A 15,697-nucleotide genomic window follows, 5' to 3' on the forward strand; every position below is an offset into this window, starting at 1 on the left:
TTCCTATCTTATACGATTCTATAATACCTCAGCTGTTCCTATCCTACCTTATACTATTCTATCTTAAATTACTCTTTACTAACCAGCATATTCTATCATATCTTAGCCGTTCCTATGCTACCTAATCCTATTCTATATTACCTTCAGCCATTGCTATCCTACCTTATTCTATTCTATCATATCTTAGCCGTTCATATGCTACCTTATTCTATTCCATCCTATCTTACCCATTCTAATCCTACCACATGCTATTCTATCTTACAATTGGCATTCCTATCCTACTGTAATTACTCCTAATGTTTTCTTCTGTCAGAAATCAGATCACGAATCAACTGATGTTCAGCACGATAATTTTAATTTTTTCTTCCATCGACGTGGTAATTCAAACACCGTGAAACACCGTGAAAAACTGAAATAAAGAAAATTACTATTACTAACTCAATTTTTACAAAACTCTTTTCGCCATTATGCATACGGTAATCATTCATGAGTCTTAAGCAAACGGTCTACTGCGTTTACAAGACAGCGCAAATCACGAACATACATATAACAAAAACAAGAAAAGGCAAAACAGTAACATACCGTGTGCTCCTTCTGATCAGAATTAGGAGACGTTACTACATTATAACCTCTTCCTTTCAGTCTTTTTTGAGTTTCTTTTCTTAGCTCCTTTTCGTTCTACTTGCTAGCCTTGTCTTTTTTATTGCTCATTACGTTAGGTCACATGATCACGTAAACGTAGCTCTTTCCGCTGAACAGTAGGAGGCACTGTTACCAGAAAACTCTAAATTAAACCTTTTACAAATAATATTTCAAACAATAACATGTTTGCAACAAAAATAAACAAAATACAGTCGCTGGACAAAATACAAATAAACATTAAACAAATACATAAGCAACTAATTTCCTGGCGACAGCTACACTGCCACCAAATTACAAAGATTTATATTAGCAACACAAATGAAATAAATCTTGTAATTTTCACAATTTTCAACTCCCATATACATACTATGTTACATAACAAGCTAACCAGGTTCTGGGAGGATTTCCAAGCGGATTTAAGAATTATTCTCTACAAGTACCACTATTTTTTGAACTGGACGTTCAAGAAATGACGGTTGTATCAAGCGTTCACCTTTCTTTCCTAAATTACTTTGTCCTATTTGAACTTTAACCTTTCGAACTAAACCATCATCATCTGCACTTGCTTCAACAACTCTGGCTATCTTCCACTCATTTCTGGGAATGTTGTCCTCCTTAACAATCACGACATCTCCAACTTGCACATTCCTTCTGGGCACATGCCATTGTTGTCGGAGGCTTATATTAGCCAGATACTCCTTACGCCATCTGCTCCAAAACTGTTCTGATAAGTATTGCACCCTTCGCCACCTTTTCCTGGCATACAAATCTTCTCTAACAAAGGTGCCTGGAGGGGGAAGGGGCACAGAGGATTTCATCGTGAGTAAATGGTTTGGTGTCAGTGGTTCCATACTTCTTGGATCGTTGAGTGTGTTCGTTGTGAGTGGACGGCTGTTGACAATAGCCATGGCCTCATAGAAGAAAGTTCTCAATGAAGTGTCATCAAGTCTTCCTTTAGCTTGCGCAAGAACAGTAATCATCACACTCCTGACTGTTCTTATCTGGCGTTCCCAAACACCTCCTGTATGACTGGCCTCGGGAACATTCATCAGGAAATCACATTGTTTTCTTGCAAGATATATAGAGATCCTTTCTTTGTCCAATTCCATCAAACCCCTTTCCAATTCATTTTTTGCCCCCACAAAATTTGTACCTTGGTCGGATCTAATCTGTCTTACTGTTCCTCGTATTGCAATGAAGCATCTTAGAGCATTCAGAAATGCATCAGTTGTGAGATCCTCTAACATCTCTAAGTGAATGGCTCTTAAACTCAGACACGTGAACAGCAACCCATACCTCTTAAATTCTTTCCGGCCTTGTTTTGTATAGAATGGACCAAAGCAGTCCATTCCTGTATAAGTAAATGGGGGTGATGGCTCAACACGGTCCACAGGTAAGTCTGCCATACGTTGTTCTTCAGTTTGACCACGTGCCTTTCTGCATGTGACACAATGTTTGATGTGCTTGGCAACCACTTTGCTAGCACTTAATGTCCAGTATCCACAGGCCCTGAGTTGATTCAGTGTTTGACCTCGGCCTTGATGCTGAGTGTTCTTATGACAGTTGTCAAGTATAAGTTGGGTGACAAAGCCTTCCTTAGGAAGGATTATTGGGTGTTTAGAATCAAACGATGCAGAAGACTTTCTCAGTCGTCCTCCAACCCTGAGCAACCCATTTTCTATGATAGGATCTAGTTGGTATAGCTTGTGAGTCTTTGGCAAATTTGCAGACCTTTGACTAAACAATTTGAACACTTCTTCAAAATTTTCCCTTTGTGTTGCTCTGATAAGTGCATGAGCAGCCTTCTCTCTTTCCTCTACAGTGATAGGACCTGTCCTATCTTTCTTAGGCCATCTTTGGATGCGGGCTATGACGTTGAGTGCTGTGTTCCAGTCTGAAATTCTCGAAAGCCTTCCAAAGAAGCTGTCCTTCATAAAGGTATCAGTTTTCAGGACCTTTACCTCTGGGTCTCCTACAAGAAGCTCTGGGGAAGCCTCACGTATTGCTAGCTCTCGTTCCCATAAGAATGTAGGTCCTGTTAGCCAAATTGAGTTTAGCAGACCTGCCACCGTGAGACCCCTAGATGCATGATCTGCAGGATTTTGACTTGTGTCCACATAGAACCATTGACCTGGGTCTGTAGAATCTCTTATTCTTTGGACACGATTGGCAACAAATACATGAAAGCGCTTGGCTTCATTCTTGATATATCCAAGCACCACTTTAGAATCTGTCCAGAAGAATTCCTGATCTATTTTCAGAGTTAGCTCTTCTCTGAGGATGCTACTTACTGCGGCAGAGACTGTAGCTGCAGTGAGCTCAAGCCGTGGTATGCTGACAACCTTAGAGGGTACTACCCTAGCCTTTCCCATGATCAGTGCACAATGAACCTGCTCATCAGTGACAATTCTAATATACGAGCATTGCCCATAGCCTTCAGTACTGGCATCTGAAAAATGATGCAGTTCAATTTTTTGGATTATGCCAATGTTCTTAGGAATGACACATCTTGGTATTTGAATTTGCTGCAGATTTTCCAAGTCTTGAAGCCAATTCTCCCATTTGGGCTTCAGTTCAGGTGGAAGAGGTTCATCCCATCCCACACCACGTTTGCACATTTCTTGAAGGATTCTCTTTCCAGTCAATATAAAAGGAGATAAAAATCCCAATGGGTCAAATATACTTGCAACTGCAGATAAGATTCCTCGTCGAGTGGCTGACCTTCCACTGAGAACGACATTGAACGAGAATGTGTCCGTTTCTACGTTCCACTTTACCCCCAATACACTCTGCATTGGAAGCTCATTGTAATTCAAATCAACATCCCTTACTATGCTAGCACGTTCACTCTCAGGAATAGAATCCAAGACTTCTCTGCTATTGGACACAAATTTGTGTAGATGTAATTTTCCTTTGACAAAGACCTTTTGTACATCATGGACCAATTGGATGGCTTGCTCAGCTGTATCAATGCTGATTAAACCGTCGTCCACATAGAAATTTTGCCGAATGAAACTTGCTGCCAGTGGGTATTCTTTCTCATATTTAGTGGCTAGATGTTTCATAGCAAAATTAGCACATCCTGGCGATGATGCTGCCCCGAAAATATGCACTCGCATCCGGTACTCTTTAAGCTCTCCTTCAATGTTCCCATTCTCCCACCACAGGAACCTCAAGAAATCTCTGTCTTGTGGGCTGACATGAAAGCGGTGAAACATTTTTTCAATATCGCAAACAATTGCGATTTGGTGCTCACGAAACCTACAAAGTACTCCAGTCAAAGCATTGTTTAAATCTGGCCCTGTGAGTAGATGCTCATTTAAAGAGGTGCCCTCAAATTTAGCAGAGCAATCAAATACTACTCTAATTTTTTCAGGCTTCCTAGGATGGTACACTCCATGGTGAGGAATGTACCATGTGATGGCCTCCTCTGGGGCATCACCTACCTCTTCAGCATCACCATCATGAAACATACTATTCATAAATTTTAAGTAATCCTCCTTGTACTTTGAACTTTTCATCATCTTTCTTTTTAGATGTTTTAGTCTTACCATAGCAAGCTGCCTATTATTTGGAAGCTGTGGACGCACTCGAAAGGGTAAAGGCATTTCCAGATGTCCCTCTTTATTATGTTGAATTTTCTCACTCAGCAGGTGTAAAAACTGCATGTCTTCTTGAGATACTGTCTTTTCTCTGGAAGTTGTGTCTAAAAAATCCATTTCTAAGGCCTTAATGATGGAGGTAGGAGCAATAGATGGAAGTTCCTTTACAGAAATGCGGTGGCACAACCCTGTCACATCCCTTGAGCTATTGTGAGATGTTTTGGATCCCACTATACTCCAGCCCAAATCAGTCTTGACTGCATATGGTTCAAACTCTTCCCCTGATATCACCTGCCTTGGTTTCAGAGCCCTGCTGCAGTCATAGCCTATTAGAAGACCTACCGGACAATTCAATAGATCTGGTATCTCTGATGATATGCAGAGTAAGTGATTCCACCTTTTTGCTGTTTCACAGGTGGGAATACTGTTTTGTTCCAATGGGATGTACTCTCGGGTATATGCAGGCGGCAATTCAATGTATTCTTGTGAATAGTATCCTCTTACTCTAAGTCCAGTTGCTCGTTGACAATTCACTCTGGAACCTCTGTTAGTCATTGTCGACAATTTCAATACGATGGGCTCTGTGTCTGCTTGGATGTTGTGACAAACCTCTTGATCAATAAAGGTATTACTGCTTTGCGTGTCCAGTAATGCATACACCAATGTTTCTGTACAGTTTTTTCCAACACACGAGATCCAAACAGGAACAGTCATTGAAGTACGATCACAGGCATCGCCTTTTACATTGCACAAGGCAACAGAATTTTCTTGCTCTTGTTCTGATGCCTCTGGCTTTCTTCCTTGAGGACGTTCTTCGTGAAGTGGAGTAGGATGGCACTGCCGGCAAATATTGCAAGTGGCCTTCTTCTTACAGTTTTTTGAGACATGACCAACTCTGAGGCAAGCAAAGCACATTTTGTTGTCAATGACAAACCTTTTCTTTTCATCTCGAGGCATTGTTGCAAATTTGTCACATTTGTAAATAAAGTGATTTTTCTGACAACAGACACACTTTATTTGCCCCTTGTTCTGAATGCCAGAAGGGTTGTCCTGGGCACTATTTCCTAATGCATTTAAGTTATGAGGGTTAGGTTGTGCCTTTTGAGACTTGTTCAATGCTGTCATCAAAGTGTTGGACTGGAAACGCTTCTGTTCTTTTGCAGGTTTTTGATCCGTACCCTTTAAAGCATGGAGAGAGGAAATTGGATTGCATGCAATACGCGCCTCTTCTGCTACAAAATCTGAAAATTCTGTAAAACCTGGGTATGGCTTCCCTTCATCCAGTACTTTAGTGACAAACCGATTCCAACGGGTTGTTACCCAATCAGGAAGTTTCTGCAACAATTTTTGATTTTCTTCACAGTCATCTAAGACCTTTGCCAGGTGCTCAGTTTCATACGGAATGCTCTTTGGACTATGAAAGGATGACCATAGCGTTTGTTCAGGGAAATCCAAGCCTGTGTATATGCTTCTTCATCACTTCTGTAAAATGTTCCTTCTAACACACGGAGCGCTTCCCCACTTATGTATTTTTTCAAATAGAAAAGCCTATGAGCTGAGTTTGTGCAGGACGTTTCAATTAATGCCTTAAAGCAGGTGCGCCATTCAATAAACTTAAGTGGGTCTCCTGTGAACGTGAATGGTTCAGGGTTTGGGAGTCTAGATGTTGCTAAGGATTCCTTTAGGGCTTGAACCATTGAGATGTCATTTGCTCCCATCTCTTGCTTATCTTCCTTGCAAGGAGGTACTGAGATGTCTTGTAGATCCTGGGAACATGATGAGCTATTGTGCTGTGTTGAAGGCTGTTTTGAAGGCAAGATGCTTATTATTCCTGTATCTCCTAGGTCAGAATTCAGTCTTAATTCCTCTTCGGCGTATACCTTATATTCAGCCTCCATGACTTCAAGGTCCCTTTGATCCTCAAGCCTCTTTAGCCTCTCTTGCTGGGCTAATATTTCCATTCTTTGAGCAGAGATTTCCTTTTCTCTGTTGATTTCAGCCCGTTTTGATGCCAAACGTGCAGCTGCTTCTGCTTTCTTTACTGACACCTGACTTCCTTGCTGACTACTGACTCCAGCTCTTGAAACTGTTGATCCATAAATAGACCTCGCATCTTCTCTTTGGAGTAAATGAAAGAGTGCTGCTTTAGCAGCCTCTGCATCAAACTCCTTTGTGCCGACTTCTGCATGACGACCTTTCAAGAGTGCTATTAGTTCGGTAGTAGCAGAAGTGCAGCTATCCATTCTCCTTCTTATATCTTGAGAAGGGGTGGTCAACGCACGTAACCTCTCGTATTCTTGTTTTAGCCTTGACTCATAGTTTTCTATAGGTACTATCATGTCGCTTAATTCAACTTTAGAGCATTCTTGCTTAAGCTTAGTTCTAATTAACTGAGCCCCTGCCTTGAAGTTTACATATATAAACATAAACCTTCTTTCCCTTTTTATAATATCAGCCTTTCTGAGTTCAAGCATTTTTTCTGTTGGGCGTTTTTCTCTTTCAGAACGTCTAACCTCTTGTTCATTTTGAGAAGATGACTTTAGAATCCCAACCCTTTGTATTTCGATATCGGCATGAATCTCACCTATGCGTTCCTCAATTTTTTGTCTTTCGGAAGTTTCAAATTCAGTCTCTAATTTTTCTTCTAACTCTGCCCTTTCATCTTCTAGAGCCTGAACTACTGACTCTAGCACACAAAGGTCTGAGGCACCTTGATCCATTTTTAAACTACTATGACATCACAGTTGAAAATTTAACCAATTTTAACAATTAACTTTAAATTTGAGAAACTACAGAATCACTATTAATATGTACAATATTCAATAGAAAACTTAAAGTTTTTTTTTTTTTTTTTTTTTCAGCACGGTTAGTAAAGAAATTAAATACAAAACTGTAAATACAGTCTGACCTGAGAGCGATGATTAGAGTCCGTTACGACTACAGCACTGTCCGTCTGTGCGCTAGTCTGATGTTCGCGATATTTCCTCGGATAAGCACTTGCTAGCTTTCTTGCTAGTTAAAGTTGTGGCGCCTTGAAGAAACGCTGGCGAAGTCGGCCCACTCTTCGGTCCGTGAATCTGCTCCCTCGAGTGGCACGTTTTTACTCCCGTCGTGCCGTAGATTAGAGACGTTTTTCACTGTAATTACTCCTAATGTTTTCTTCTGTCAGAAATCAGATCACGAATCAACTGATGTTCAGCACGATAATTTAAATTTTTTCTTCCATCGACGTGGTAATTCAAACACCGTGAAACACCGTGAAAAACTGAAATAAAGAAAATTACTATTACTAACTCAATTTTTACAAAACTCTTTTCGCCATTATGCATACGGTAATCATTCATGAGTCTTAAGCAAACGGTCTACTGCGTTTAAAAGACAGCGCAAATCACGAACATACATATAACAAAAACAAGAAAAGGCAAAACAGTAACATACCGTGTGCTCCTTCTGATCAGAATTAGGAGACGTTACTACATTATAACCTCTTCCTTTCAGTCTTTTTTATTGCTCATTACGTTAGGTCACATGATCACGTAAACGTAGCTCTTTCCGCTGAACAGTAGGAGGCACTGTTACCAGAAAACTCTAAATTAAACCTTTTACAAATAATATTTCAAACAATAACATGTTTGCAACAAAAATAAACAAAATACAGTCGCTGGACAAAATACAAATAAACATTAAACAAATACATAAGCAACTAATTTCCTGGCGACAGCTACACCTACCTTATCCTATTCTTTTATATCTTAGCCGTTCCTATCCTACCTTATCCTATCTTACACATTCTTATCCTACCACATCCTATCCTATCTTACCTTAACCATTCCTATCCTACCTTACCCTTTTCTATCATATCTTACCCGTTCCTTTCCTACCTTATCCTATTCCATCCTATCTTACACATTCTAATCCTACCATATCCTATTCTATCTTACAATTGGCATTCCTATCCTACCTTATCCTATTCTATTATATCTAAGCCGTTCCTATCCTACCTTATCCTATCTTACACATTCTTATCCTACCACATCCTATTCTATCTTACCTTAACCATTCCTATCCTACCTTATCCTATTCTATTATATCTTAGCCGTTCCAATCCTATCTTATCCTATCCTACACATTCTTATCCTACCACATCAAATCCTATCTTACCTTAACCATTCCTATCCTACCTTATCCTATTCAATCTTACCTTAGCCATTCCTATCCTATCTTGGCCTATTCTATCATACCTTAGCCATTTTTATCCTACCTTATCTTATTCTATCTTAGCTTAACCGTTGCTATCCTACCTAATTCTATCTTAGCCATTCCTATCTTATACGATTCTATCATACCTCAGCTGTTCCTATCGTACCTTATCCTATTCTATCTTATATTACTCTTTCCTAACCAGCTTATTCTATCATATCTTAGCCGTTCCTATGCTACCTTATCCTGTTCTATCTTACCTTAGCCATCCCTATGCTACCTTCTCCTATTCTATATTACCTTTAGCCATTACTATCCTACCTTATTCTATTCTATCATATCTTAGCCGTTCATATGCTACCTTATTCTATTCCATCCTATCTTACCCACTCTAATCCTACCACATGCTATTCTATCTTACAATTGGCATTCCAATCCTACCTTATACTAATCTATCTTAAATTACTCTTTACTAACCAGCATATTCTATCATATCTTAGCCGTTCCTATGCTACCTTATCCTATTCTATCTTACCTTTAGCCATTGCTATCCTACCTTATTCTATTCTATCTTGCAATTGGCATTCCTATCCTACCTTATCCTATTCTATCATATCTTAGCCGTTCCTATCCTACCTTATCCTATCTTACACATTCTTATCCTACCACATCCTATTCTATCTTACCTTAACCATTCCTATCCTACCTTACCCTTTTCTATCATATCTTACCCGTTCCTTTCCTACCTTATTCTATTCCATCCTATCTTACCCATTCTAATCCTAACACATGCTATTCTATCTTACAATTGGCATTCCTATCCTACCTTATCCTTTTCTTTTATATCTTAGCCGTTCCTATCCTATCTTATCCTATCCTACACATTCTTATCCTACCACATCCTATTATATCTTGCCCTAGTCATTCCAATCCTACCTTATGCTATTCTGTCTCATATTACTCTTTCCTAACCAGCTTATTTTATCATATCTTAGCCGTTCCTATGCTACCTTATCCTATTCTATCTTACCTTTAGCCATTGCTATCGTACCTTATTCTATTCTATCATATCTTAGCCGTTCATATGCTACCTTATTCTATTCCATCCTATCTTACCCATTCTAATCCAACCACATGCTATTCTATCTTACAATTGGCATTCCTATCCTACCTTATCCTATTCTTTTATATCTTAGCCGTTCCTATCCTATCTTATCCTATCCTACACATTCTTATCCTACTACATCCTATCCTATCTTACCTTAACCATTCCTATCCTACCTTAACCTATTCTATCATATCTTACCCGTTCCTTTCCTACCTTATCCTATTCCATCCTATCTTACCCATTCTAATCCTACCACATCCTACTCTATCTTACCTTACCCGTTACTATCCTACCTAATGCTATCTTAGCCGTTCCTATCTTATCCGATTATATCATACCTTAGCCGTTCCTAACCTATCTTATCCTATCTTACACATTCTTATCCTACCACATCCTATTCTATCTTGCCCTAGTCATTCCAATCCTACCTTATACTATTCTATCTCATATTACTCTTTCCTAACCAGCTTATTTTATCATATCTTAGCCGTTCCTATGCTACCTTATCCTATTCTATCTTACCTTTAGCCATTGCTATCGTACCTTATTCTATTCTATCATATCTTAGCCGTTAATATACTACCTTATTCTATTCCATCCTATCTTACCCATTCTAATCCAACCACATGCTATTCTATCTTACAATTGGCATTCCTATCCTACCTTATCCTATTCTATCATATCTTAGCCGTTCCTATCCTACCTTATTCTATCTTACACATTCTTATCCGACCACATCCGATTCCATCTTACCTTAACCATTCCTATCCTACCTTACCCTATTCTATCATATCTTACCCGTTCCTTTCCTACCTCATCCTATTCCATCCTATCTTACCCATTCTAATCCTACCACATCCTATTCTATCTTAAAATTGGCATTCCTATCATACCTTATCCTATTCTATTATATCTTAGCTGTTCCTATCCTATCTTATCCTATCCTACACATTCTTATCCTACAACATCCTATCCTATCTTACCTTAACCATTCCTATCCTACCTTATCCTATTATATCTTACCTTAGCCATTCCTATCCTATCTTGGCCTATTCTATCATACCTTAGCCATTTTTATCCTACCTTATCTTATTCTATCTCATATTAGCCGTTCCTATACTACCTTATCCTATCATGTCTTTGCCATTTTCATCCTAGCAAACCCTATTCTATCTTAGCTTACCCGTTGCTATCGTACCTAATGCTCTTAGCCGTTCCTATTTAATCCGATTATATCATACCTTAGCCGTTCCTAACCTACCTTATCCTATCTTACACATTCTTATCCTACCACATCCTATTCTATCTTGCCCTAGTCATTCCAATCCTACCTTATACTATTCTATCTCAAATTACTCTTTCCTAACCAGCATATTCTATCATATCTTATCCGTTCCTATGCTACCTTATCCTATTCTATCATATCTTACCCGTTCCTTTCCTACCTCATCCTATTCCATCCTATCTTACCCATTCTAATCCTACCACATCCTATTCTATCTTACAATTGGCATTCCTATCATACCTTATCCTATTCTATTATATCTTAGCCGTTCCTATCCTATCTTACACATTCTTATCCTACCACATCCTATTCTATCTTGCCCTAGTCATTCCAATCCTACCTAATACTATTCTATATTAAATTACTCTTTACTAACCAGCATATTCTATCATATCTTAGCCGTTCCTATCCTATCTTATCCTATCCTACACATTCTTATCCTACCACATCATATCCTATCTTAACTTAACCATTCCTATGCTACCTTATCCTATTCTATCTTACCTTAGCCATTCCTATCCTATCTTGGCCTATTCTATCATACCTTAGCCATTTTCATCCTACCACATCCTATTCTATCTTAGCTTACCCGTTGCTATCCTACCTAATTCTATCTTAGCCGTTCCTATCTTATACGATTCTATAATACCTCAGCTGTTCCTATCCTACCTTATACTATTCTATCTTAAATTACTCTTTACTAACCAGCATATTCTATCATATCTTAGCCGTTCCTATGCTACCTTATCCTATTCTATATTACCTTCAGCCATTGCTATCCTACCTTATTCTATTCTATCATATCTTAGCCGTTCATATGCTACCTTATTCTATTCCATCCTATCTTACCCATTCTAATCCTACCACATGCTATTCTATCTTACAATTGGCATTCCTATTCTACCTTATCCTATTCTTTTATATCTTAGCCGTTCCTATCCTACCTTATCCTATCTTACACATTCTTATCCTACCACATCCTATCCTATCTTACCTTAACCATTCCTATCCTACCTTACCCTTTTCTATCATATCTTACCCGTTCCTTTCCTACCTTATCCTATTCCATCCTATCTTACACATTCTAATCCTACCATATCCTATTCTATCTTACAATTGGCATTCCTATCCTACCTTATCCTATTCTATTATATCTAAGCCGTTCCAATCCTACCTTATCCTATCTTACACATTCTTATCCTACCACATCCTATTCTATCTTACCTTAACCATTCCTATCCTACCTTATCCTATTCTATTATATCTTAGCCGTTCCAATCCTATCTTATCCTATCCTACACATTCTTATCCTACCACATCATATCCTATCTTACCTTAACCATTCCTATCCTACCTTATCCTATTCTATCTTACCTTCGCCATTCCTATCCTATCTTGGCCTATTCTATCATACCTTATCCTATTCTATTATATCTTAGCCGTTCCTATCCTATCTTATCCTATCCTACACATTCTTATCCTACAACATCCTATCCTATCTTACCTTAACCATTCCTATCCTACCTTATCCTATTCAATCTTACCTTAGCCATTCCTATCCTATCTTGGCCTATTCTATCATACCTTAGCCATTTTTATCCTACCTTATCTTATTCTATCTTAGCTTAACCGTTGCTATCCTACCTAATTCTATCTTAGCCGTTCCTATCTTATACGATTCTATCATACCTCAGCTGTTCCTATCGTACCATATCCTATTCTATCTTATATTACTCTTTCCTAACCAGCTTATTCTATCATATCTTAGCCGTTCCTATGCTACCTTATCCTATTCTATCTTACCTTAGCCATTCCTATGCTACCTTCTCCTATTCTATCTTACCTTTATCCATTCCTATCCTACCTTATCCTATCCTATAATGTCGTAGCCGTTCATATGCTACCACATCCTATTCTATCATACCTTAGCCATTCCTATCCTATCTTATCTTATTCTGTCTCATATTAGCCGTTCCAAACCAGCTTATTCCCTCATATCTTAGCCGTTCCTATACTACCTTATCCTATTTTATCATATCTTAGCCATTCTTATCCTACCACATCCTGCTCTATCTTACCTTACCCGTTGCTATCCAACCAAATGCTATCTTAGCCGTTCCTATCTTATCCGATTATATCATACCTTAGCCGTTCGTAACCTGCCTTATCTTATCTTACACATTCTTATCCTACCACATCCTATTCTATCTTGCCCTAGTCATTCCAATCCTACCTAATACTATTCTATATTAAATTACTCTTTACTAACCAGCATATTCTATCATATCTTAGCCGTTCCTATCCTATCTTATCCTATCCTACACATTCTTATCCTACCACATCATATCCTATCTTAACTTAACCATTCCTATGCTACCTTATCCTATTCTATCTTACCTTAGCCATTCCTATCCTATCTTGGCCTATTCTATCATACCTTAGCCATTTTCATCCTACCACATCCTATTCTATCTTAGCTTACCCGTTGCTATCCTACCTAATTCTATCTTAGCCGTTCCTATCTTATACGATTCTATAATACCTCAGCTGTTCCTATCCTACCTTATACTATTCTATCTTAAATTACTCTTTACTAACCAGCATATTCTATCATATCTTAGCCGTTCCTATGCTACCTTATCCTATTCTATATTACCTTCAGCCATTGCTATCCTACCTTATTCTATTCTATCATATCTTAGCCGTTCATATGCTACCTTATTCTATTCCATCCTATCTTACCCATTCTAATCCTACCACATGCTATTCTATCTTACAATTGGCATTCCTATTCTACCTTATCCTATTCTTTTATATCTTAGCCGTTCCTATCCTACCTTATCCTATCTTACACATTCTTATCCTACCACATCCTATCCTATCTTACCTTAACCATTCCTATCCTACCTTACCCTTTTCTATCATATCTTACCCGTTCCTTTCCTACCTTATCCTATTCCATCCTATCTTACACATTCTAATCCTACCATATCCTATTCTATCTTACAATTGGCATTCCTATCCTACCTTATCCTATTCTATTATATCTAAGCCGTTCCAATCCTACCTTATCCTATCTTACACATTCTTATCCTACCACATCCTATTCTATCTTACCTTAACCATTCCTATCCTACCTTATCCTATTCTATTATATCTTAGCCGTTCCAATCCTATCTTATCCTATCCTACACATTCTTATCCTACCACATCATATCCTATCTTACCTTAACCATTCCTATCCTACCTTATCCTATTCTATCTTACCTTCGCCATTCCTATCCTATCTTGGCCTATTCTATCATACCTTATCCTATTCTATTATATCTTAGCCGTTCCTATCCTATCTTATCCTATCCTACACATTCTTATCCTACAACATCCTATCCTATCTTACCTTAACCATTCCTATCCTACCTTATCCTATTCAATCTTACCTTAGCCATTCCTATCCTATCTTGGCCTATTCTATCATACCTTAGCCATTTTTATCCTACCTTATCTTATTCTATCTTAGCTTAACCGTTGCTATCCTACCTAATTCTATCTTAGCCGTTCCTATCTTATACGATTCTATCATACCTCAGCTGTTCCTATCGTACCATATCCTATTCTATCTAATATTACTCTTTCCTAACCAGCTTATTCTATCATATCTTAGCCGTTCCTATGCTACCTTATCCTATTCTATCTTACCTTAGCCATTCCTATGCTACCTTCTCCTATTCTATCTTACCTTTATCCATTCCTATCCTACCTTATCCTATCCTATAATGTCGTAGCCGTTTATATGCTACCACATCCTATTCTATCATACCTTAGCCATTCCTATCCTATCTTATCTTATTCTGTCTCATATTAGCCGTTCCAAACCAGCTTATTCCCTCATATCTTAGCCGTTCCTATACTACCTTATCCTATTTTATCATATCTTAGCCATTCTTATCCTACCACATCCTGCTCTATCTTACCTTACCCGTTGCTATCCAACCAAATGCTATCTTAGCCGTTCCTATCTTATCCGATTATATCATACCTTAGCCGTTCGTAACCTACCTTATCTTATCTTACACATTCTTATCCTACCACATCCTATTCTATCTTGCCCTAGTCATTCCAATCCTACCTTATACTATTCTATCTCATATTACTCTTTCCTAACCAGCTTATTCTATCATATCTTAGCCGTTCCTATGCTACCTTATCCTATTCTATCTTACAATTGGCATTCCTATCCTACCTTATCCTATTCTATCTTACCTTAACCATTCCTATCCTACCTTAGCCTACACTATCATATCTTACCCGTTCCTTTCCTACCTTATCCTATTCCATCCTATCTTACCCATTCTTATCCTACCACATCCTATCCTATCTTACCTTAACCTTTCCTATCCTACCTTATCCTATTCTATCTTACCTTAGCCATTCCTATCCTATCTTGGCCTATTCTATCATACCTTAGCCATTTTTATCCTACCTTATCTTATTCTATCTTATATTAGCCGTTCCTATACCACCTTATCCTATCATATCTTTGCCATTTTCATCCTACCACATCCTATTCTATCTTAGCTTACCCGTTGCTATCCTACCTAATGCTATCTTAGCCGTTCCTATCTTATACGATTCTATCATACCTCAGCTGTTCCTATCGTACCTTATCCTATTCTATCTTATATTACTCTTTCCTAACCAGCTTATTCTATCATATCTTAGCCGTTCCTATGCTACCTTATCCAATTCTATCTTTCCTTTAGCCATTGCTATCCTACCTTATTGTATTCTATCATATCTTAGCCGTTCATATGCTACCTAATTCTATTCCATCCTATCTTACCCATTCTAATCCTACCACAT

The 15,697-nt window shown here is 38.3% G+C and overlaps 1 protein-coding gene across 2 annotated transcripts; it reads right to left on the reverse strand.

Moving 5' to 3' along the window:
- Window positions 1-292: 292 nt before the first annotated feature.
- Window positions 293-3,626, reverse strand: LOC125722828 (uncharacterized). 2 transcript variants are annotated; one of them, XM_048999011.1, is made up of 2 exons: window positions 583-3,626; window positions 293-306 (listed from the first exon to the last, which is right to left on the reverse strand). In XM_048999011.1, exon 1 carries the CDS (start codon window positions 3,435-3,437, stop codon window positions 1,059-1,061), a length of 2,379 nt encoding a protein of 792 aa, XP_048854968.1. In that variant the 5' UTR covers window positions 3,438-3,626; the 3' UTR covers window positions 293-306; window positions 583-1,058. The 2 variants fall into 2 exon arrangements, with proteins under 2 accessions (XP_048854968.1, XP_048854967.1); XM_048999010.1 differs by lacking the exon at window positions 293-306 and adding an exon at window positions 339-409.
- Between the last annotated feature and the right edge of the window lie 12,071 nt (window positions 3,627-15,697).

This window comes from Brienomyrus brachyistius, unplaced genomic scaffold, assembly GCF_023856365.1.
Source record: "Brienomyrus brachyistius isolate T26 unplaced genomic scaffold, BBRACH_0.4 scaffold43, whole genome shotgun sequence".
In the NCBI taxonomy this organism is placed as follows: domain Eukaryota; kingdom Metazoa; phylum Chordata; class Actinopteri; order Osteoglossiformes; family Mormyridae; genus Brienomyrus; species Brienomyrus brachyistius.

Coding starts and splice junctions, on each gene's coding strand:
- LOC125722828 (XM_048999011.1), bottom strand. CDS start 3,437: ATGCAGAGTGTATTGGGGGTAAAGTGGAACGTAGAAACGGACACATTC.